Source organism: Budorcas taxicolor, chromosome 2 (assembly GCF_023091745.1).
Source record: "Budorcas taxicolor isolate Tak-1 chromosome 2, Takin1.1, whole genome shotgun sequence".
In the NCBI taxonomy this organism is placed as follows: Eukaryota; Metazoa; Chordata; class Mammalia; order Artiodactyla; family Bovidae; genus Budorcas; species Budorcas taxicolor.
In genome coordinates, this window is record NC_068911.1 from 148,644,864 (window position 1) to 148,666,963 (window position 22,100).

At 40.8% G+C, this 22,100-nt stretch overlaps 1 protein-coding gene across 2 annotated transcripts in view; it reads right to left on the reverse strand.

Moving 5' to 3' along the window:
- The window catches only part of PECR (peroxisomal trans-2-enoyl-CoA reductase), a 50,869-nt gene that overhangs the window by 3,015 nt on the left and 25,754 nt on the right, over nt 1–22,100 (reverse strand). Inside the window, exons 4-7 of one of the 2 annotated variants that reach the window (XM_052635674.1) lie at nt 20,687–20,768; nt 13,147–13,243; nt 9,816–9,926; nt 450–561 (exon numbers count right to left, since the gene is read on the reverse strand). In XM_052635674.1, the coding sequence (XP_052491634.1) occupies nt 450–561; nt 9,816–9,926; nt 13,147–13,243; nt 20,687–20,768 (402 nt within the window). The remainder of the gene's footprint in view (nt 1–449; nt 562–9,815; nt 9,927–13,146; nt 13,244–20,686; nt 20,769–22,100) is intronic. The other variant, XM_052635675.1, reaches the window with a different exon arrangement.

Here is a 22,100-nt window from a genome sequence, read left to right on the forward strand (position 1 = left end):
GCACCATACCACCCCTCCCCATCTAACAGGTCTGATTCTCCCCCTCATATACACAAGCCACTAACTGGATAAACAAAGAGAAGTTAAATATCAAAAGTATGGCACCTTCCTGCCTCTGTTCTTGTCTCTTTCTTGTACATATATACTCACACTGAGAATATTTTTCAAGGTTAAAATTCCACTAGCCTATGCAAGTGCAAACAACTTTTTAAACAGGTAAAGCTGTGTGCTGTAAGAAAGATATTTAGATATTTGCTGCACTAGGAATATTGCCTTTAAAAATCATATGATGACTATAAATATTTCGTCCATTTTTTCTGATGTTCTACAAGAAGAAGAAAACAAAACAAAACAAAAAACCCTTATTTCTTAAGTACTTAGGGAAATTTTGAAAACCTGAACAGGAAAAGGCACAAAATGAGGGACAGACTCATTTCTTGGCCACTCACCTGGTACCTCAAATAACTGTGAGTACAGAGACTGGCCTCCATCCACATACACCAACTGTCCGGTGACAAAAGAAGCAGCAGGAGACAGCAGGAAGCATACCAAGGAGGAGATCTGGAAACAGAAGCACACACATGCTCACAGATTAGACACTCCTCACTTTTGGCTGCTTCCCATTTCCGAGTAGACACATCACATCTGAAACTACAGCACTGTAACGTGAAGCCTGCAGCCTAGAATGCCAGGCTGCGTGTACTATAATCTGAAGGTATATAACAGATGCCTTTTTCTATTTGAGCATCATTAAAGTCAGGGATGTGACTAGGGTGAAGGCAAAATAAAAAGAGCCGTTTTGGTGGTTGTTCAGTTACTAAGTCGTGTTTGACTCTTTGCAATACCAGGGACTGTGACATGCCAGGCTTCTTTGTCCTCCAGTGTGAAATGAATCACACAATGTGAAGTAGTTAAGGGACTTTCCCGGTGGTCCAGTGGTTAAGACTCCATGCTTCCACTGCAGGGGGTTTGGGGTTCAATCTCTGGCCAAGGAACTAGGAACCTGTAGGCAGGGTCATGTGGCCAAAACATTTTTTTAAATCTTTTTTAAAATAAATAAAACAACATGAAGGAACCCAAAGTGAAAGCAGTGCTGTGTCTGCTCTCTGCCATCAAATAATTCAATTCCTTCCATGATCCTCATTGTTTTCAACACCATCACATGCCTTTTATAGGTTTCTCCCTGAAACGGTCACTGTGTCTGTGTAACAATAAACTGGCATTCTAGCTTGGGTAGTCCACGGTCCTCGCAGGCCCAAAGCCCAGGGTCTCAGAGTACGGGAGTTTTCTATCAGGAGGACTTCAGAATCCCGCTGCAGCCCTGAGAAATAGATAGGTGACTGGCGACTTCAGCAACAACCACTCCCAAAACCAAAGAAAAAGATGGAAATATTTCACTGGATGTAAACGGAGTCTCACATGAGGCTGTTAACACAAGCAGAGTTTCTCAAAGGGTGATCTTAAGCTCCTACATCAGAATCCCTAGGGCTGCTTACTGAAACTCCAGACTCCAACATCTTGCACTTGAGATCATCTGGGTTTTATCACGCTGCCAACCAGGGCTGAGACAAGGGTGAAACTAATGAGGAGCTTGGGATGCGTCAGTTAAGGAGGTACTCGCTCTGGGGGGGCGGGTGGACCCTGCACCTGAGCAACACTGAAAGCAAGCGAGTCCCTAAATACTGCTTGTGCCTTGCTTGTCTCACCCCAGTCCTGATCCTGTATGGAGCACTATAGCGTGTGTGTTCATAGGGCTGTGCCTCTTTGAGGCTCTGAGACCTGAGAGAAGGCGGGCATAGCCTTCCCTCCATCCTTGTGTCCCGGGCAGGTAGTATAGGACTGCACTGTCCAAAAAGCAGGCCACTAACCGTATGACACAACCAAAACACACAACATTCCCACACAACTAGTCTGAATTGAGAGGCACTGTAAGTATAAAACCACACACCAGATTCAGAAGACTTTTTCTTCTTGGAAAAGAAAAATGTAAAATAGTCTCATTAATAATTGTTAAAATGATAATGTTTTAGGTATACTAAGTTAAATAAGATTTATTTTTCAAACTAATTTCATCTCTTCTTAAACCTTTTCTTAACGTGGCTATTACAAAGTTTAAGATTACATATGTGATTATTATCACATTTCTACTGGACAGAGTTGGTGTGGAATTATAATTTAAAAGTTCCCACATTCCTGAGAAAGGGCTGATGGGGCCTGGGAACAAGTAACAATCAGAACTAGCTTTATCCTGTGTAATCAATCAATGACAACTCACCCTGTGAACACTGTTTTGTTAGTCAACCAATCAGTGAAAGTTCCTTGACCCTGTAAGTTAGCCAATCAGGAAGACTCATGCCAATAAGTTCCTTTCTGAGTGTCAGCCAAACAACGACCCTCTCACTCGAAGTCTGCAAATCTCTAAAACCATACTTTCCCCAAGGGAAAAAAGAAAACTCAAAAGTCTACTCCAAGAGACTGCGCCTGACCAGGAATCAATGTGCTTTAGTGCTGAGTTCTGTTTCAAATATCGAGTGGTGGCCTCATCCTTTGACAGTATTTACAATAAAGTAACTACTTATTAAGTGTTTACAGAGTGAAGGAATCTTCCTGCATCTCTGCCCTTCAAATAAAGGGATTTTCCATTGCCTAACTCAGAAAAGACACGAACCCTTGTCTCTTGCATCTCCTGCACTGGTAGATGGCTTCTTGACCACTAGACCACCTGGGAGGCCCACATGACTTACGCATGGCTTTAGGCAAATTACTGAACATCAGTGGCTCTTGGTTTCCTAGTCTGTAAAATCAGTATAGAGTACAAGTACATGCCATTTAGGGGTCGGCCAAGTGCTGCATTCCGTCTCCAAGAGGTGTGGAGGGACACCGTAGGAGCTCCAGCAGTTCCTTTTAAAACTACAGCTACATTCACCCTCGTAACTCAATCCCAATAACTATTACTTAAAAGAAGACAACTCATTGATAAGCAGTTCTGAACAGTCCACCAATAGCGTATTGTCAAAGCTCAGCCCCAAAAGTGACATTAGTGATTAGCTGGGGCCACCAGAGGATCTTGAAAACATGACCTGGCGATGCTAGGACCCTGTAAGACAGAGACTGAAACTCTCTCCTTATTCTGCAGCTTATTGCAATCCATCGTCTCACCTTCCCAATTAGTCACAGTATGGTTGGCAAAACCCTGGGCATACCTAAGATCTTTTCAGGGGATCTGTGAAGTCACACTGTTCTATAACAATACTGAGTCCTTATCTGTCTTTTTCACTGTGTTGACATTTGTACTAATGGTGCCAAAGCAATGATGGGAAAAATGCCTCAGCACAAGTCATGGCAGGAAAACAAACATGAAGCATCATACTAACAGTCAACAATATTTTTCACCAGCAAGTACTCCTGGGAATGGGAGGGGAGAGTCTGTTTCACTTTCAAATGTCCTCAATGAGCACTAAAATTATTAATCATATTAATCTTGACTACTGGGTACACATCTTTTTAATATCCTGTGTGATGAAGTGGGAATTACACCTTCAGCTCTTGCGCTATATATGGAAGTATAAAGGCTGTCTCAAGGAAAAGAACATGTGCTTGAGCTGCAAACCAAACTAGTCATTTTTTTCACAAAACATTTTTTTGTTTGTTTTCTGCATGAGAGAATGACTAACAAACTACAGTTGTTCACACTTGGGTATCTGGCAGACATTTTTCCAAAAATGAACCAAGTGACACTGCCACTTCAAGCAGCTGAAAACTGACAGCATTTGTTGTCAATGATAAGATTTGAGCTTTCAAGTGAAAACTAGAATTTTGGAAAAGTTGCATCAATACATGTCATCATGACCTTGACAGTTTCCCAATACCCAAAGAGTTTTGGAAGAGATCAGTGGTGACATTCATAAGTGTGACCATCTGGTATTGTATCATGAATTGTGTATCAACATTCAGAAGATGTCTATAACTCAGTGAATCAATATTTTCCAAAAGACCAATGTCTGGTGTTACAAAATCATCTATGCATGAAAGACTCAGTAAAAGTGCAAGGAATACTAAGGAATTTTAATGTAATGGAACACAAAAAGTTCACTGAATGGCTTCAGATTCCACACTGCAATTAATCTTTAAGAAACTGCCATTTGTTAAGACTGGACATTAAATATTATCTATCTATCTATCTATCTATACATATATATACACACTTTGAGGTCAATTTTCTTATGTATTTTAAGCATTGACTTACACCTTATGGTTGTTGACACTGGAAAACAATACTCTGTATAGGCTCAACTACCTGTTGTTTGACTGTGCTAAGACCTCAGATGGCCAGAGTTGCCCACAGATTTTTAAAAATTAAAATGTATGACACCATAGTTGTGTGTGCACATGAGCTGATTAGTCATTAGTCCAACAAGATGTCTTGTTTAGTGAGGAAAAACTGATAGATTTTAAGAAATATAAATTTATATTTATGAAACATAAACATATATTTATATAAAAATACACATAAAATCCCAATGTGCAACAACACGGTCTAATTAAATACACTATGCTACATCCTTAGCAATTCGCAGAAAAGAACATACAGTAGAACCTCATTTTTGTAAAAATGTCAGTAAACAGAAATATTTTTAAAAGTAAGAACTAGATGTCAGATAAAGTTCAGGTCTAGAACCCACCACATGCTATGGGCCCAAAGCAAGAAGAGAGGCATGTTTATGGATGAGCTGTGGGTTTCTCAAAACTTGGGATTCAGGAAAGTCGTTGGTTGTGGTAAGTATGGAGACTAGAGTTGATCTGACTTAATGCAATTTGTACAAATAGCATTTTGTTCTATGTAATTATGTAATAGTCATACTTTGTCCTCATGCATGAAGTAAGTGATATGATTATGTAATAGTCATACTTTGTCCTCATGCATGAAGTGATATGATTATGTAATAGTCATACTTTGTCCTCATGCATGAAGTAAGTGATATGATTATGTAATAGTCATACTTTGTCCTCATGCATGAAGTAAGTGATATGATTATGTAATAGTCATACTTTGTCCTCATGCATGAAGTAAGTGATATGATTATGTAATAGTCATACTTTGTCCTCATGCATGAAGTAAGTGATATGATTATGTAATAGTCATACTTTGTCCTCATGCATGAAGTGATATGATTATGTAATAGTCATACTTTGTCCTCATGCATGAAGTAAGTGATATGATTATGTAATAGTCATACTTTGTCCTCATGCATGAAGTGATATGATTATGTAATAGTCATACTTTGTCCTCATGCATGAAGTAAGTGATATGATTATGTAATAGTCATACTTTGTCCTCATGCATGAAGTAAGTGATATGATTATGTAATAGTCATACTTTGTCCTCATGCATGAAGTAAGTGATATGATTATGTAATAGTCATACTTTGTCCTCATGCATGAAGTAAGTGATATGATTATATACAGAATGTATCGTTAGTACATACATCAAGTACGTACTGTGTGTTCTAAGTCGCTTCAGTCATGTTGGACTCTTTGTGACCCTATGTAGTTCACCAGAAAACTCTGTCCATGGGATTTTCCAGGCAAGGATACTAGAGTGGGTTGCCATGCCCTCCTCCAGGGGGATCTTCCTGACCCAGGGATAGAACCTGCATCTCTTATGTCTCCTGCATTGGCAGGGAGGTTCTTTCCTGCTAGTGCCACCTTGGAAGCACCATGTATGTACCAATACATTGCAGTGGGGCAGGTCATTTAATACACAAAATACACAGCAATAGGAAAAAAAAAGAAACTGTCACTTGTTGAATATTAAAGAATGTCCACAGTTATTCAAAAAGACTGCTAAAATACTCCTCCTTTTATTTTAACTGGCATGAAGCCAGATTTTCTTCGCATGCTTTACCAAAACATATTGTAACCGACTGAAAGCAGAAGCAGATGTGAGAGTCCAGCTGTTTTCTATTAAGCCATGCATTAAAGAACTGTGTAAAGCATGTAAAACAAAGCAACAATTGTTCATTTTTGTATTTTAAAATGCAGCTATTTTTCATTAAAAATATTATAGTATTCAATGCCTTTATTTGTTGTTCAATTGCTCAGTTGTATCCAACTCTTTGCAACCCCATGGACTGCAGCATGTCAGGCTTCCCTGTCCTTCACCATCTTTCAGAGCTTGCTCAAACTCACATCCATTGAGTTGGTAATGCCATCCAACCATCTCATCCTCTGTCGTCCCCTTCACTCGCCTTCAATCTTTCCCAGAATCAGAGTCTTTTCTAATGAGTTGGCTCTTCCTATCAGGTGGCCAAAGTACTGGAGCTTCAGCTTCAGCATCAATCCCTCCAGTGAATATTCGCGATTGATTTCCTTTAGGATGGACTGGTTGGATCTCCTTGCAGCCCAAGGGACTCTCAAGAGTCTTCTCCAACACCACAGTTCAAAAGTATCAGTTCTTTGGCACTCAGCCTTCTTTATGGTCCAACTCTAACATCCATGGTTTTATTGAGATTATTTTAAATGAATTCATAAATATTTCTTGATTTTCTCAATGTCAAATTTTAATACAGTAACTACAGACCATGGACACAGGATCCTGGTGGGCTACAGTCCATGGGGTCTCAAAGAGCTGAACACAACTGAATGACTAAGCACAGCACAGCATATAGACAATATATAATTGTTCAGAAAACATAAGGAGGCTCCTCTCTAAAATAAAAGCTTAATCAGACAAATCCCTTGATTAAAATCCTTTCAAAATCACTCTCAGTTTTCCAAATAAAAATCTGGCACCTTGCTCAAAATAGCTCATCAAATGTTGAATTTAACAGTATCTTCTAAAATTTAATATGCAAGTCTATTTTAGTTCAGGACTTCTACTTCTAGAAAGCTACCCTCCACATAAGAGTTCATGACTATAGTCAAGAATGTTCACTGCAGAATTATTACAATATAAAAAAATTAATAAAATCTCAATGTGTAGCAACAGGGTCTAATGCTACAGCCATAGCAAGTTGCAGAAAAACATACAATAGAATCCCATTTTTCTAAAAAAAAAAAAAAAAAAAAAAGTCAGCAAATAGAAATATCTTTAAGCATACACAGTAAATTTCTGGAAAGATATACATTAAAGTGATAATGAAAGCTAGCTCTAGGAATTAGAACACATTTTTCTCTTAGAGTTCTATAGCATTGCTTTTATATTAAGCATTTTAATATATCTGAAAATTATTTTGTATGTGATATGAGACGGGTGAGTCTAATTTATTTCTAAATGAAGTCAACTGCTGCAAGACTTTTGCTGAATATTCTTTCCTTGTAGATTTGAAATGTTACTCTTATCCTATAAACTGTGTGTGTGTGTGCAGTACGGATATGAGAGTCCATTCTATCCCACTACTTTTAATCTCTTCCAGCACCAGCCCCAAATGTAGGAAACAACTGAAGCTTTACAGTATGCATTTTGAGGGGGTGGTTAAATAATTTTGTTTCTTTTTGGCCATGCTGGGTCTTCACTGCTGTGTGGGTTTTTCTCTAGTTGTGGCAAACAGGGGCCACCCTCCGGCTATGGTGAGCAGGCTTCTCACTGCAGTGACTTCTCTGGTTGCAGAGCCCAGGGCTCTAAGGCATATGGGCTTCAGCAGCTGTGGCTCCTGGGCTCCAGAGCGCAGGCTCAGTCGCTGTGGCACATAGGTTTAGCTACCTGTAGCATGTGAGACTATCCCGGACTAGAGATCGAATCCACGTCTCCTGAACTGGCAGATAGACTCCTTACCACTGAGGTGCCAGGGAAGCCTTACAGTATGTTCTGACAGCAGGAAGGTCAAATCCCCTCATTATTCTTATTCAAAACATTTTGGGCATTTTGGCATAAATATTTTTCTAGGGAAAACTTTAGAATCAATATATTAATTCCAAAGATATATTAAATGTGTATGTGTGATTTAGGGAAACTTGGTTTTAGTAAAATTGAATCTCTCCGTTGAGGAAAATGGCATGTCTCTATTTATTCTGGTCGTTTTTTTCTGTTCTTCAGTAATAAACTTTTTTTGGTTAGAGTTAAGTTCACTTTGGGTTTTTTAGTTTTTATTCTTATTCAGTTCAGTTCAGTTCAGTTCAGTTCAGTTGCTCAATCGTGTCCGACTCTTTGTGACCTCATGAATTGCAGCACGCCAGGCCTCCCTGTCCATCACTATTTCCCGGAGTTCACTCAGATTCACGTTCATCGAGTCCGTGATGCCATCCAGCCATCTCATCCTCTGTCATTCCCTTCTCCTCCTGCCCCCAATCCTTCCCAGCCTCGGAGTCTTTTCCAATGAGTCAACTCTTCGCATGAGGTGGCCAAAGTACTGGAGTTTCAGCTTCAGCATCATTCCTTCCAAAGAAATCCCAGGGCTGATCTCCTTCAGAATGGACTGGTTGGATCTCCTTGCAGTCCAAGGGACTCTCAAAAGTCTTCTCCATCACCACAGTCCAAAAGCATCAATTCTTCGGCCCTCAGCCTTCTTCACAGCCCAACTCTGCATATAAGTTAAATAAGCAGGGTGACAATATACAGCCTTGACGTACTCCTTTTCCTATTGGGGAATATATATGCTTTTTTAAAAAATTACATTTTAAGACTGATCTTGCTGGCATTTAAGAAAGCTATTGATTTTTACAGACTTAAAACTGGTCATCTTACAGAAATCAGGTACAGAACTTCATTTTGTCATAATTGTCTGACTTGCTTAGATTCTGTGTTCAGTTCAGTTTAGTCGCTCACTCGTGTCCGACTCTTTGCGACCCCATGGACCACAGCATGCCAGGCCTCCTTGTCCATCACCAACTCCCTGAGTTTACCCAAACTCATGTCCACTGAGTCGGTGATGCCATCCAACCATCTCATCCTCTGTCATCCCCCTCTCCTCCCGCCTTCAATCTTTCCCAGCATCAGGGTCTTTTCTAATGAGTCAGCTCTTCACATCAGGTGGCCAAAGTATTGGAGTTTCAGCTTCACCATCAGTCCTTCCAATGAACACCCAGGACTGATCTCCTATAGGACGGACTGACTGTATCTCCTTGCAGTCCAAGGGACTCTCAAGAGTCTTCTCCAACACCACAGTTCAAAAGCATCAATTCTTCACCACTTAGCTTTCTTTACAGTCCAACTCCCACACCATACATGACTACTGGAAAAACCATAGCCTTGACTAGATAGACCTTTGTTGGCAAAGTAACGACTCTACTTTTTAATATGCTGTCTAGGTTGGTCATAACTTTTCTTCCAAGTAGCACACATCTTTTAATTTCATGGCTGCAGTCACCATCTGCAGTGATTTTGGAGCCCCCAAAAATAAAGTCTGCCACTGTTCCCACTCTTTCCCCATCTATTGCCATGAAGTGATGGGACTGGATGCAATCATCTTAGTTCTCTGAATGTTGAGCTTTAAGCCAACGGTTTCACTCTCCTCTTTGACTTTCATCAAGAGGCTTTTTAGTTCCTCTTCACTTTCTGCCATAAGGGTGGTGTCATCTGTATATTTGAGATTCTGTGTACTATCAAACAACAAAGAGCTGAAAAGTGCAATGAAACAATAAAAACATGCTGCTCTTAACCGACACTGCATTCATTCCAGAATAAATACTGCTGTGAGGATTCAAGGCACCACTAGCACAGTATTCCTGGCAGCCAGAAAGCACAGGGAACATAGTTTGAGGGCATGGGAGCAATCTTCTCTATTAACCAATCAGACTATGTGAAAGGGACACTAAAATGTTACACATCTCCAAAGTATAAAACAAAGTAATTCATCAATGTTGGAAATACACATTACCTCCTCAGGAAATCCAAATCTTTTAGCTGGGATCTTGTGAATGTACTTGTTAAGCAGGCCTTTTGTCAAATGATCATAGTTGCTAAAAGCAGTCTCAGAATAAATGGTTCCCTATGTTTAAAATAAAACAGGAAAAAGTAAAGTACATAAAATTAAATTTTAATTGGAAAGACAAGGCAGTCTGTCATCCAACACCAACAATTAAGCGGTTTAATAGCGGTTTAAGTTCACATTTGCAATGTTAATTTTTCTCAATATGGTCAAAGAAAAACAGTCAACCTCTACTAGAAAAGGATAATCTGAATGCTCATTTTGTGACCTCCCCTCCCCTAATAACCAGCCAAGCTCAGGATGTTTTCATAAAAGACCTGGCTTCTGAAAGCATAATCATATGAGCATGTCAGAGAAGCCCTGAACTGGGGACAATGGGACAGGGTAGTCTATTCTGTCTTCCACTAAGGCTTCTATGTTTTACGATGGAAAACTGGCCTACGGTTAAGTGGGACTTAGAAAATACAATATTTTTATGGCTTTTTACCTAGAAAGAAATCACAAACAAAAAATTTGAATCCAATATAGATAAATTAAAATTTTAATTGTTTAAGAATTCTTTTATTCAACTTTTAGTAGCTGTCAATGGTTTATAAAGAAAAAAATTACTCAAAAACTGTTTTAACACAGGATAAAACTGCTTGTTATTGGCTCATAACTAGAAAGATTATTCGAAGGAGGGGAGAAGACAGGAGGGATGAGAATATGAGGAAGAAACTTGGCAGTATTAATTACTCCAAACAATACTGGGGTGATATACTGGTTTCTGATTAAACAATTTCTCAGGCTTTCATTTAAAGAGGATGGAATCTTCCAGAGGTATTAAGGTTTAGACATTAAACCCCAAAACATCTCTGGAGGACAAATGTGACTTTAGTATTATGGTTACAGCATCAACACATCATTAAAGGTTGTCCAGAAATGTGTATGTGGAGACCAACATTCCAAAGAATCAACATTCAGAATGGAAATCTATCCAATCTGTCCTGTAAATATTTGAGAATAGGTAGAAGTTCTTGCCTGGAGAATCCCAGGGATGGGGGAGCCGGGTGGGCTGCCATCTATGGGGTTGCACAGAGTCGGACATGACTGAAGCGACTTAGCAGCAGCAGCAGAAAAGGTAATATCAGCCCCAAAGGATTAAAAGGGGCTAGGAACCTGCATTTGTTAAAGATAAGATCTAACAACCACAAGTCAGCTCATGCTTAGTTCCCACTGAGTAGCACATATAATAATATCTATAAATATTATCTATATATATTATCTACATATATATATTATCTGTAACTATATAGATATTAATAGATCCATAGGTAATACCCCCAGACTGGGGGATGATGACTCTCTTAGCAATGACCAGGAATCATCACAGAGAAGTGAATTTGATCTGAGTTTTGCAGGATATGTGCGAAGTCTCATTTATTATCCCTCTTGGATTATGTGGTTGACATGTAAGGACCAAGGAAGCTTAAAGTTATATTAAAAAAAAAAAAAACTATTTATTTATTTTGGCTGCATTGAGTCTTAGCTACAGAATGCAGGATCTTCACTGTGTAAGTTATGTCTTATGAATGTGAAAGTCACTCAGTCATGTCTGACTCTTTGTGACCCCATGGACTATACAGTCCATGCAATTCTCCAGGCCAGAATACTGGAATGGGTAACCTTTCTCTTATCCAGGGGATCTTCCCAACCCAGGAATCGAACCCAGGTCTCCCACATTGCAGGTGGATTCTTTACCAGCTGAGCCCCAAGGGAAGCCAAAGAATACTGGAGTGGGTAGCCTATCCCTTCTCCAGGAGATCTTCCCGACCCAGGAATCGAACCGGGGTCTCCTGCACTGCAGGTGGATTCTTTACCAACTGAACTATCAGGGAAGCCCAACAGAATGTGACAGCTTCTGAAGCTGAACATATGGTAATTTTCTTCCCCTATTGTTTACATTATGTTTCAGAGAAGTGTTGCCTTGACTTTTAGTTGACCTTCAACTGGAAAATCCTTCCTAGAACTTTGACTTGAAGTTTCTCTCTCTCCTAATAAAGAATTAATGACACACCAAGAAATAACAAGATAATCTAGGAAAATTCATTCCTTAAAGCAGCGATTCTCAACCTTCACTGAATCTGTATTTTCTTCACTGAGAAACTGAACCAGCTTTTAAAAGCACCAATACCTGGTTTCCATAGTTGGGTTCAGTTCAGTTCAGTCTCTCAGTCGTGTCCGACTGTTTGCAACTCCATGGACTGCAACACGCCAGGCTTCCCTGTCCATCACCAACTCCCTGAGTTTACTCAAACTCATGTCCATTAAGTCGGTGATGCCGTCCAACCCTCTCATCCTGTCGTCCCCTCTCCTCCCACCTTCAATTTTTCCCAGTATCAGGGTCTTTTCCAGTGAGTCAGCTCTTTACATCAGGTGGCCAAAGTACTGAAGTTTCAGCTTCAACATCAGTCCCTCCATTGAACACCCAGGACTGATCTCCTTTAGAATGGACTGGTTGGATCTCCTTGCAGTCCAAGGGACTCTCAAGAGTCTTCTCCAACACCACAGTTCAAAAGCATCAATTCTTTGGTGCTCAACTTTCTTTATAGTCCAGCTCTCACATCCATATATGACTACTGGAAAAACCATAGCCTTGACTAGACGGACCTTTCTTGGCAAAGTAATGTCTCTGCTTTTCAATATGCTGTCTAGGTTGGTCATAACTTTCCTTCCAAGGAGTAAGCGTCTTTTAATTTCATGGCTGCAGTCACCATCTGCAGTGATTTTGGAGCCCCCCAAAATAAAGTCTGCCATTGTTTCTCCATCTGTTTGCCATGAAGTGATGGGACTGGATGCCATGATCTTAGTTTTCTGAATGTTTTAAGTCAACTTTTTCACTCTCCTCTTTCACTTTCATCAAGAGGCTCTCTAGTTTTTCTTCACTTTCTGCCATAAGGGTTGTGTCATCTGAATATCTGAAGTTACTAATATTTCTCCTGGCAATCTTGATTCCAGCTTGTGCTTCACCCAGCCCAGCGTTTCAAGCTTATATATCACTATTTTGTAACTATTTCACAAATAATTCTCATATACTGCCAGGATTGAGAATCATTGATTTTATTTAACCTTCTTGACAATCTGGTTGTAAATCAAAGAATACTTCTTTCTGATTTTATCTATTTTTAAAAGCCAGTCTTTTCTAGTACACATGCATATTAACAAATACCTCCATGAACAACCCAAATGAAATCAGAAAATCACAATTTGTCAATAGCTTTCATATTGAATATTTACGTACAGGGGCAACGCTATTGATCCTTACTCCACTGCTGGCCCATTCCACAGCTAAGGACTTGGTGAGGTTGTAAACACCTTCTCTGGCAGCTCCGCTATGCCTTTAAAAGACAAAATACAAACATCACCATCAGCTTCTATTGAATATGTCTCATATTACCTTAACTGATAGGTGTACCAGTGACCTGTCAGAGTCCCACAAGAACATTCTTCTTATGAGTCCCTGTCTGAGCCATAAAAAAGAACCAGGTCCTTCAACATTAAAGTGAAACCATAGCCATCTGCTAGTCAAACAAATCTCACATAAGTCAAGGCCCACATCTCCCTGTCTGCATGCATGCTCCGACATGTGCAACTCTTTTGAGGTCCCATGGACTGTAGCCCTCCAGGCTCCTCTGTCCAGGGAATTTTCCAGGCAACAATACTGGAGTGGGTTGCCATTTCCTACTCCAGGGGATCATCCTGATCCAGGGAATGAACCTGCGTCTCTTGCATCTCCTGCACTGGCAGGTGGATTCTTTACCATTGTGCCACCTGGGAAGCCCCAAGGCCCACACAAGGTCCCCCCAAATCACCATGTGAAAAACAGGAATATTTTGAGGAACTTTTGATTATGAAAGAAAATAAACAAATTGGTAATTTGGAGGGTTACAAGTGTGGTTATTCTTTAAATCAATTTTAGGTAATAAGGTATATGAAATTGATTTGTCAAGCTAGAAATAATATCAAAAGAACTTCTAGACATACCAAAATTTAAATAAATGTTAAGATATTTCCAGGGAAGAGGTTCAAAATATTTTGGTCTGCACCCATATAGTGCAAAAGGTAGAGACATACTATGGTTTAGAATTTCCAATTATGAAGCCTCAGAACCAAGCATGTAACCACTCCTCACTAGAGATTACCCCTAGAGCCCCAATTTCCTGATGAAAGCCCACTCCCGCCCCAGTGTCGGCTGCAAAAGCCCTAGCAGGACTCCAGGCAGAAGCCAATCGCTCCCATCTGCCAGAGTTACCTGAGCAACCTCATCACCATCAAATGCAGCCAACACCTGTGTCACACTACATCCACCCATCCCGGGGGGAATTCACATGACAGGTTTCCTTGCTTGACACCAATGCTAGGAGGGGCCCTTCTGGAGTACCTCCCAACTAGGCAAGGTCACAGGGTTAATGCGTTGCTTTACACTACTGGAAGCAAGAGGTGGGAACAAAACAGATGAGCGTCTGCAGGACGCACAGTCAAGTCTGGGCCCTCTTCTGCGAGGAGGACCTGGAGGTGCTTGTCCCCTTGTCCTCATCCCCTGACCACCAGGGCCACCACATGAGGTCCAGACTCTCGAACAGCCCCCTGAAACTGAGAGAGAGGCGTGTGGGGGTTTGGAGGAGAGAGAGAAGCAGGTGGAAGACCAGAGACAGAAAGTACTCTCTCAATTTCAGCATGGGAAGCAGTCTGCAGAATGTGAGCAAGGGGCGGCTCAAGGGCAGCAGAATGTGCCTACGGGAAGCAGTCTGCAGAATGTGAGCAAGGGGCGGCTGAAGGGTAGCGGAATACGCCCACGGGAAGCAGTCTGCAGAATGTGAGCAAGGGGCGGCTGAAGGGTAGCGGAATACACCCCCCGAAGTATGCTGCTGCCCTGGTGGAGCGATCGTTTTCAGCTGGGGTCCCTTGAAAAAACAGCAGATGCAGAGAGAAGCTTTCTCTGAACTCCCTTTATTGGCCAAATGGAACTGAATGTCATAAATCCCCTCCCCGGGAGTCTCATCAACCAGGGAAGGCTGACTGTTGTCACGGGATGGGAGACTAGAGGTCAACATCACGTCCGAACAAACACCGTCACCGACTATCATATCTCCCATCTATTCTTCAAAGGGCCCATCCATCTTTCCTAAAGATCAAGAACTCCCCACCCCAAGAGGCCTATAACCCCTCTCCCCATTCCCTATTAAGTGAAAGTGAAAGTCAGTCATGTCCGATTCTTGGCAACCCCATGGACTATACAGTCCATGGAATTCTTTAGGCCAGAATACTGGAGTGGGTAGCCTTTCCCTTCTCCAGGGGATCTTCCCAACCCAGGGATTGAACCTGCTTTTGCTAAGTCACTTCAGTCGTATCCGACTCTGTGCGACCCCATAGACGGCAGCCCACCAGGCTCCCCCGTCCCTGGGATTCTTCAGGCAAGAACACTGGAGTGGGTTGCCATTTCCTTCTCCAATGCATGAAAGTGAAAAGTGAAAGTGAAGTTGCTCAGTTGTGTCCGGCTCTTAGCGACCCCATGGACTGCAGCCTATCAGGCTGCTCCGCCCATGGGATTTTCCAGGCAAGAGTACTGGAGTGGGGTGCCATTGCCTTCTCCGGGGATTGAACCTAGGTCTCTACATTGCAGGCAGATTCTTCACCAGCTAAGCCATGAAGGAAGCCCAACAATACTGGAGTGGGTAGCCTCTCCCTTCTCCAGTGGCTCTTCCCGACTCAGGAATCCAACCAGGGTCTCCTGCATTTCAGGTGGGTTCTTTACCAACTGAGATATCAGAGAAGCCGATTCCCTACTAAGATAGTGTTTAATCCTAAATTCAAAGCCCCAACAGGCAGTTACTCATTTTTCCCTGGGTATCTCCCATGTATACATGAGGTACTTCTCTTGCCCATCTGTCTTTTACTACAGGGGTCTCAGCTAAGACCTCAGAAGGGCAGAGGGAAAATTATTTTTCCTCTCCTGCATAGTTCTCTCAAGGTTAGCTGATGAAGAGAAGGACATTTAATAAAGATTCAGTGCAAACACAATCGCATCTTCAGACTACATCTTCACACTCAAAGATCTACTGAAGAGGTTGGCAGAGAAGAGTGTGATGTCAGAAGGGAAACTGCTGCTGGGTGGTGAGACCACTTATGACAGGTATGACAGCCTGAAGCCCCCAGCTCTCTGTTTGTTCCATAAGGAAGAAAGGATATGCCCTTCCTCTGCAGTATTTGGCACTGAAGAAAATTACACAGAAATTGACAGTTACTCTGGATCTTGAATTTGGAGAAGGCAATGGCACCGCACTCCAGTACTCTTGCCTGGAAAATCCCATGGACGGAGGAGCCTGGTGGGCTGCAGTCCATGGGGTCGCTAAGAGTCAGACACAACTGAGGGACTTCACTTTCACTTTTCACTTTCATGCACTGGAGAAGGAAATGGCAACCCACTCCAGTGTTCTTGCCTGGAGAATCCCAGAGACCGGGGAGCTTGGTAGGCTGCTCTCTATGGGGTCGCACAGAGTCGGACACAACTGAAGTGACTTAGCAGCTGGTTCTTGAAACAGCACATCCTAATCTGTTTCTGGGGATTAAAAAAAAAAAAAAAAAAAAAGAGGAGACATTTGTGAAGAAAAAGCGGAGAGTTTATCCAGAGAGATTTACTACTTATCTAGTGTTGCAGTGAAAAGCGGGGAAAAGAAAAAGTGAGTTTTTCTTTCCTTTCCTGAGAACAAAGAAGATGGAGAGAACAGTGAGCAGACCTGGTTACTCCTCGTTTTTACTTTAACTGCTCCTAAGCTGTTCTGCCCCCTAACTCTGAATGGACTACATTCTGCACCTACTGTCCTTTAACTCTGTGCTAATTACATCCTGAATTTGGTGCCACTTGTACAGAAGTCTCTTGGCAAACCACCCCTTGTGATTTTTCTCTTTTGCATTATAGAAAGAGGGCCGGAGTACAGTTCATAAAAGACAATGGATCCGACCACCAGGCTACTGGACTACCAGACCCAATTACTGGGCTATCTGACACCAGCCTATGACTGTTTTTGAAACAGTGCAAGAGGAAGAAGAATACAAGATCCTTATACCTTTATTCCTCATCTCCGATCCCTGGCTGCTAGCCCTCATCTATATAACCCTCCAGACTCCTCTAGGAAGGCGGGGGCACAGCTCTTGAGGCACAAGCCTACTGTGTTCACCCCTCCACTGGCTGAGGATTAAAGCCATCTTTCTATTTCCTCTAAACTCTCTGTATTTTTTTCTTCAGCTTCAATGGGCAGAGGAAAGTAAGATTTTGGCGGCATCACCAGCAGTCCTGTGTTCTGAAGGATTTGATTCTGGCTGGCGTTGCTGGGAGTTCCAGGTGCGTGAGACACCTGAATGGACCACGGGGTTTATAAAAACACCCTTTCCAGGAAGGGAAAGTGACCCCCATCAAAACAGAACAGATGGCGGACAATTCAGCTGCAGGTTGGTGACCATGTTATATGGGCATTGTTCCAGCCACTCTTCTTTTAAAGCAAAAGCCCAGAGAGAAGGAAGGGAAGGGCATTTATCTGGACTACAAGTTCTATGAGATTTCATTTCACCACCTGAATAACAAACCTCATAGCCATTCTTTCACTGAGAACATTTTCTGAAATACTAAGGCCTTATTTCTGTATCAGATGTGATTTAAAATGTCTATCAATCTGTGTAGAAAGAGATTATGAGTGATAAACCACCTTAAAGGCTATCACACTGCTTCATTTCCTTCCTGTAATTTATGAATAGGAGGTAGAATAATATACAACTCCCAGTGAATCTAGCACTAACAAAACTTTTAAATCCTTCTAAAACTTAAAACATATAAATGAAACCATACATACATGATCTTTCCCATCTGGCTTCTTTCACTCAGAATATTTATTTTCAGATTTATCCACACTGATGTATGAATCAATAGTTCACTTCTCATTTCTGAGGGACACATTATATAGCTATACCATAATTTGTTTATTCATTCATTCATTGATAGGTATTTGGGCCATAAATTCTCTCTCTATGAGTGATACCAAGTTGCTGTTTGGCCTGTCTCTTGCCCTTGTAATTATTGACAATGACCCAAAAGATCAGCAGGTCAGTCTAAGCTCCTTTGCATAGACTGTAATGGAAATTGGCCTACTCTTAGACGACACCGAAAATGTCAGGAAATGATCAGAACCAGAGAAACATGTGTGAAAACAACAGTGCAATTCAAACACACAAACAAGAGCTACTCAGGTAGCCTTTTAACAAATGAATAGATGATCCACTGAGATACTATATCTTGCCCATCAGAGTTGTCCAGAAATTGACAAGACACATTTTTCGTGAGGCTCTGAGGAATAGGCACTCTCATTCATTGCTGATGGGACAGCAAAATGCAAAGAAACTTGCAAATGCCTAAGAGGATGCCTTTACTCTTCACCCAGCAATCCAACTTCGGGGATGTACCCTGAAGATGCTGCTGCTGCTGTTGCTAAGTCGCTTCAGTCATGTCCGACTCTCTGCAGCTCTATGGACTGTAGCCCACCAGGCTTCTCTGTTCATGGGATTCTCCAGGTAAGAATATTGGAGTGGGTTGTCATGCCCTTCTCCAGGGGATCTTCCTGACCCAAGGATGGAACCAGTATCTCTTATGTCTCCTGTATCTGCAGATGGGTTCTTTACAACTAGCACCACCTGGGAAGCCCACCCTGAAGATATACTTCTGCAAATATGAAAGAAGTATTTATAATGTTATTCATTGCAGAATTATCTGTAATAGCAAAATATGGAAACAACACAAATTTATATTAAATTTGAGACAATGTGTGCATTTGAAACAATCAATTTGAAATGAAGTCTGTGACTTCATAGTGGTATACCAAAAAAGTTAATAATAATCATAACATATATTAAAGAAGTGATGGCTGTAATGTAAATAAAAGTCTTTCTACAGAAGAGTATCAGCTAAAGAATCTGCCTGTAATGCAGGAGACCTAGGTTCAGTCCCTAAGTTGGAAAGATCCCCTGGAGAAGGAAATGCATTCCAGTATTCTTGCCTAGAGAATCCCATGAACAGAGGAGCCTGGTGGGCTACAGTCCATGGGATTGCAAAGAGTCGGACATGACTGACTAAGCACTGTACCATCAACTAAAAAGCATAGAAGCAATTATGAAATCAGAAAAACCAACATTTTCACAGCCCCACGGTAATGAGTAATTCACAAAAGGGTCAACAATGGTTGCTAAAATCATGGCGGCAAACAATATTAACACAGTACCAAATTATTGCCTTATCAATTACTTACTAATTGTAGAGGGATTAAGATCACCATCTTACTCAACAGGTTATCTCTGGGATGAAAGAGTACAGAGGACCTGACTTTCTACATTATATAGTTGTTTGTTTAAACGTTTGTTTAAACTAGCATGCATAATTTAATACTAAGATAGGTCTACTTCACAAAAACAGAAATTCTATGTTGCAAAGTTTTTTTTATAAAATTTTAATTTAAAAATGGAAAGAATCAGAGCTTACAAGATATAAAAGAAATCAGCATAACTCATTTTTTTTTTAAAATCATACTCTTTAACTATTAAACTTGGTCAAGTAGCTTCCTGGTATGTTGTTTTGCAACTTTCTGTTTTGAGTAGCCTTTTAGCTATTATGAAAGAATCTACTGTGCCAGTAGGCTGTTAATTCACTTTCTTTAAAAAGAAATGTTAACCAACTATAAACCAATATAAAATAAAAAAGTTTAAAAAAATTTTAAAAATCAGTTTCCAAAATAAAAATTTATCAAAATCAGAATCAGAGTCAAATAGGTCAAATTCTATTATGGAACAATAATTTACTAGCTGCTGCTGCTGCTAAGTCACTTCAGTCGTGTCCGACTCTATGTGACCCCATAGATGGCAGCCCACCAGGCTCCCCTGTCCCTGGGATTCTCCAGGCAAGAACACTGGAGTGGGTTGCCATTTCCTTCTCCAATGCATGAAAGTGAAAAGTGAAAGGGAAGTCACTCAGTCGTGTCCGACTCTTCGCGACCCCATGGACCGCAGCCTACCAGGTTCTTCTGTCCATGGGATTTTCCAGGCAAGAGTACTGCAGTGGGGTGCCATTGCCTTCTCCGAATTTACTAGCAGTTCTATTTAAATCTGGATAGGTATATTCACAATGCTCAAAACTAAATTAGCATAGATTAGTTTCATTTCCTCATTTTAACCAAAAAGATGTCTCCAGACACATTTAGTTACATCTGGATTAGGACTGCCAGATAAAATACAAGACATTCAGTTAAATGTGAATTTTTACAGGAGACAACAAATCATTTTTAGCATAAGCATGCCCCATGAGGAAATTCCCTGGCAGTCCAGTGGTTAGGACTCCACCCTTCCACTGCAGGAGGGCATGGGTTCTATCCCTGGTGAGAGAATTAAAAACCCTCAAGTGCACACTGTGTAGCCAAAACAAACAAAAACAACAGGAATGCTCCATGAGATATTTGGGACATACTGATAAAAAAAATTATTTAACTGGGCCTATTACTGTTTTTATTTCCTTGGAAAATTGGGTAATCCTAATATGAATGGTAATGTTTTAGAAGTACCTTTCAAAGTTCAATAAAGCGAATTTTAAGCATTGAAGTCACGATGCATTAAAGGGGTTAATGATCTCTATTTAAGAAAATCGCTCTACCTACTCCCCAGCTATTCAACGCACAAACCCAAAGACGTAGGAGGAAAAAATGTAAGACAAACCCAAAGACGTAGGAGGAAAAAATGTAAGTGCTTACACAGCTCCCGGAAATCCATTTTTAGTAAGTACAGTGATATTGACAATAGAGCCTCCATGTTCTTTCATCCAGGAGTTGTAAACTGCAGGAGACAGAAAGACAATCCTATTAAATAGTGCCCTGACTCTTCCCTGAAACTGTGCTCCAGCTTGCTGCTTATATGATATTTTTAAAATTCTAATTTATATTTTTTAATAAAAATATTGAGGTACAATTTACATATCATAAAATTTTGTGCTTGCTTTGGCAGCACATATAGATAACAAGATTCATCCATTTTCTGTGTATGACTTAATGGTTTTTAATAAATACACATCACAATCCAGTTTTCAAATATTTCCTTTACTCCAAAGAGTCCCTTTGTGACCATTTGCAGTCCAACTCATCCCCAAGCAAACATTCATCTACATTCTCTTTCTGTAGATTTGCCCTTTCTGAATATTTCATTTATTTGGTCATTTGTGTCTGCCTTCTTTAACTCAGAATAGTTTGGGGGAGGTTCATCCATATTGCAACACACGAAAATAAAAGTGTTACTTTTTATTGCTATATAGTATTCTATTGTGTGTACATTCCATATTTTATTTACCCATTCACCAACTGATGAACTGGAAACTTTCCACTTTTGGGTGATTATGAATACAAGTCTTTGTGTGGACATATGCTTTTACTTCTAGTAGGGAGATACCTACGAGTGGAATTGCTCTGTCATATGCTAAATCTGCATATGATCTGGTAGCTCAGATGGTAAAAAAAAGCTACCTGCAATGCAGGAGACCCTGGTTCAATCCCTGGGTTAGGAAGATCCCCTGGAGAAGTAAATAGCTACCTACTCCAGTATTCCTGGGCTCCAAAATCACTGCAGATGGTGACTGCAGCCATGAAATTAAAAGACACTTGCTCCTTGGAAGAAAAGCAATGACAAACCTAAACAGCATATTAAAAAGCAGAGACATTACTTTGCTAACAAACGTCCATGGTTTTTCCTGCAGTCATGTATGGATGTGAGAGTTGGACCATAGGGAAGGCTGAGCATTGAAGTGAAAAGAAAGTGAAAGTGGCTCGGTTGTGTTCGACTCTCTGTGACCCCATGGACTATACAGTCCATGGAATTCCCCAGGCCAGAATACTGGAGTGGGTAACCTTTCCCTTCTCCAGGGGATCTTCCCAACCCAGGGATGGAACCCAGGTCTCCCACATTGCAGGCAGATTCTTTAACAGCTGAGCCACAAGGGAAGCCCAATTAAATAGTACTTGACTCTTCCCTGATACCATTCCAGCTTGCTGCTTATATATTTTTTAAATTGTAATTTATATTTTCTTTTTATAAAATATTTATTAAGGCACTGAAGAATTGATGATTTTGAACCGTGTTACTGGAGAAGACTCTTGAGAGTCCCTTGGACTGCAAGGA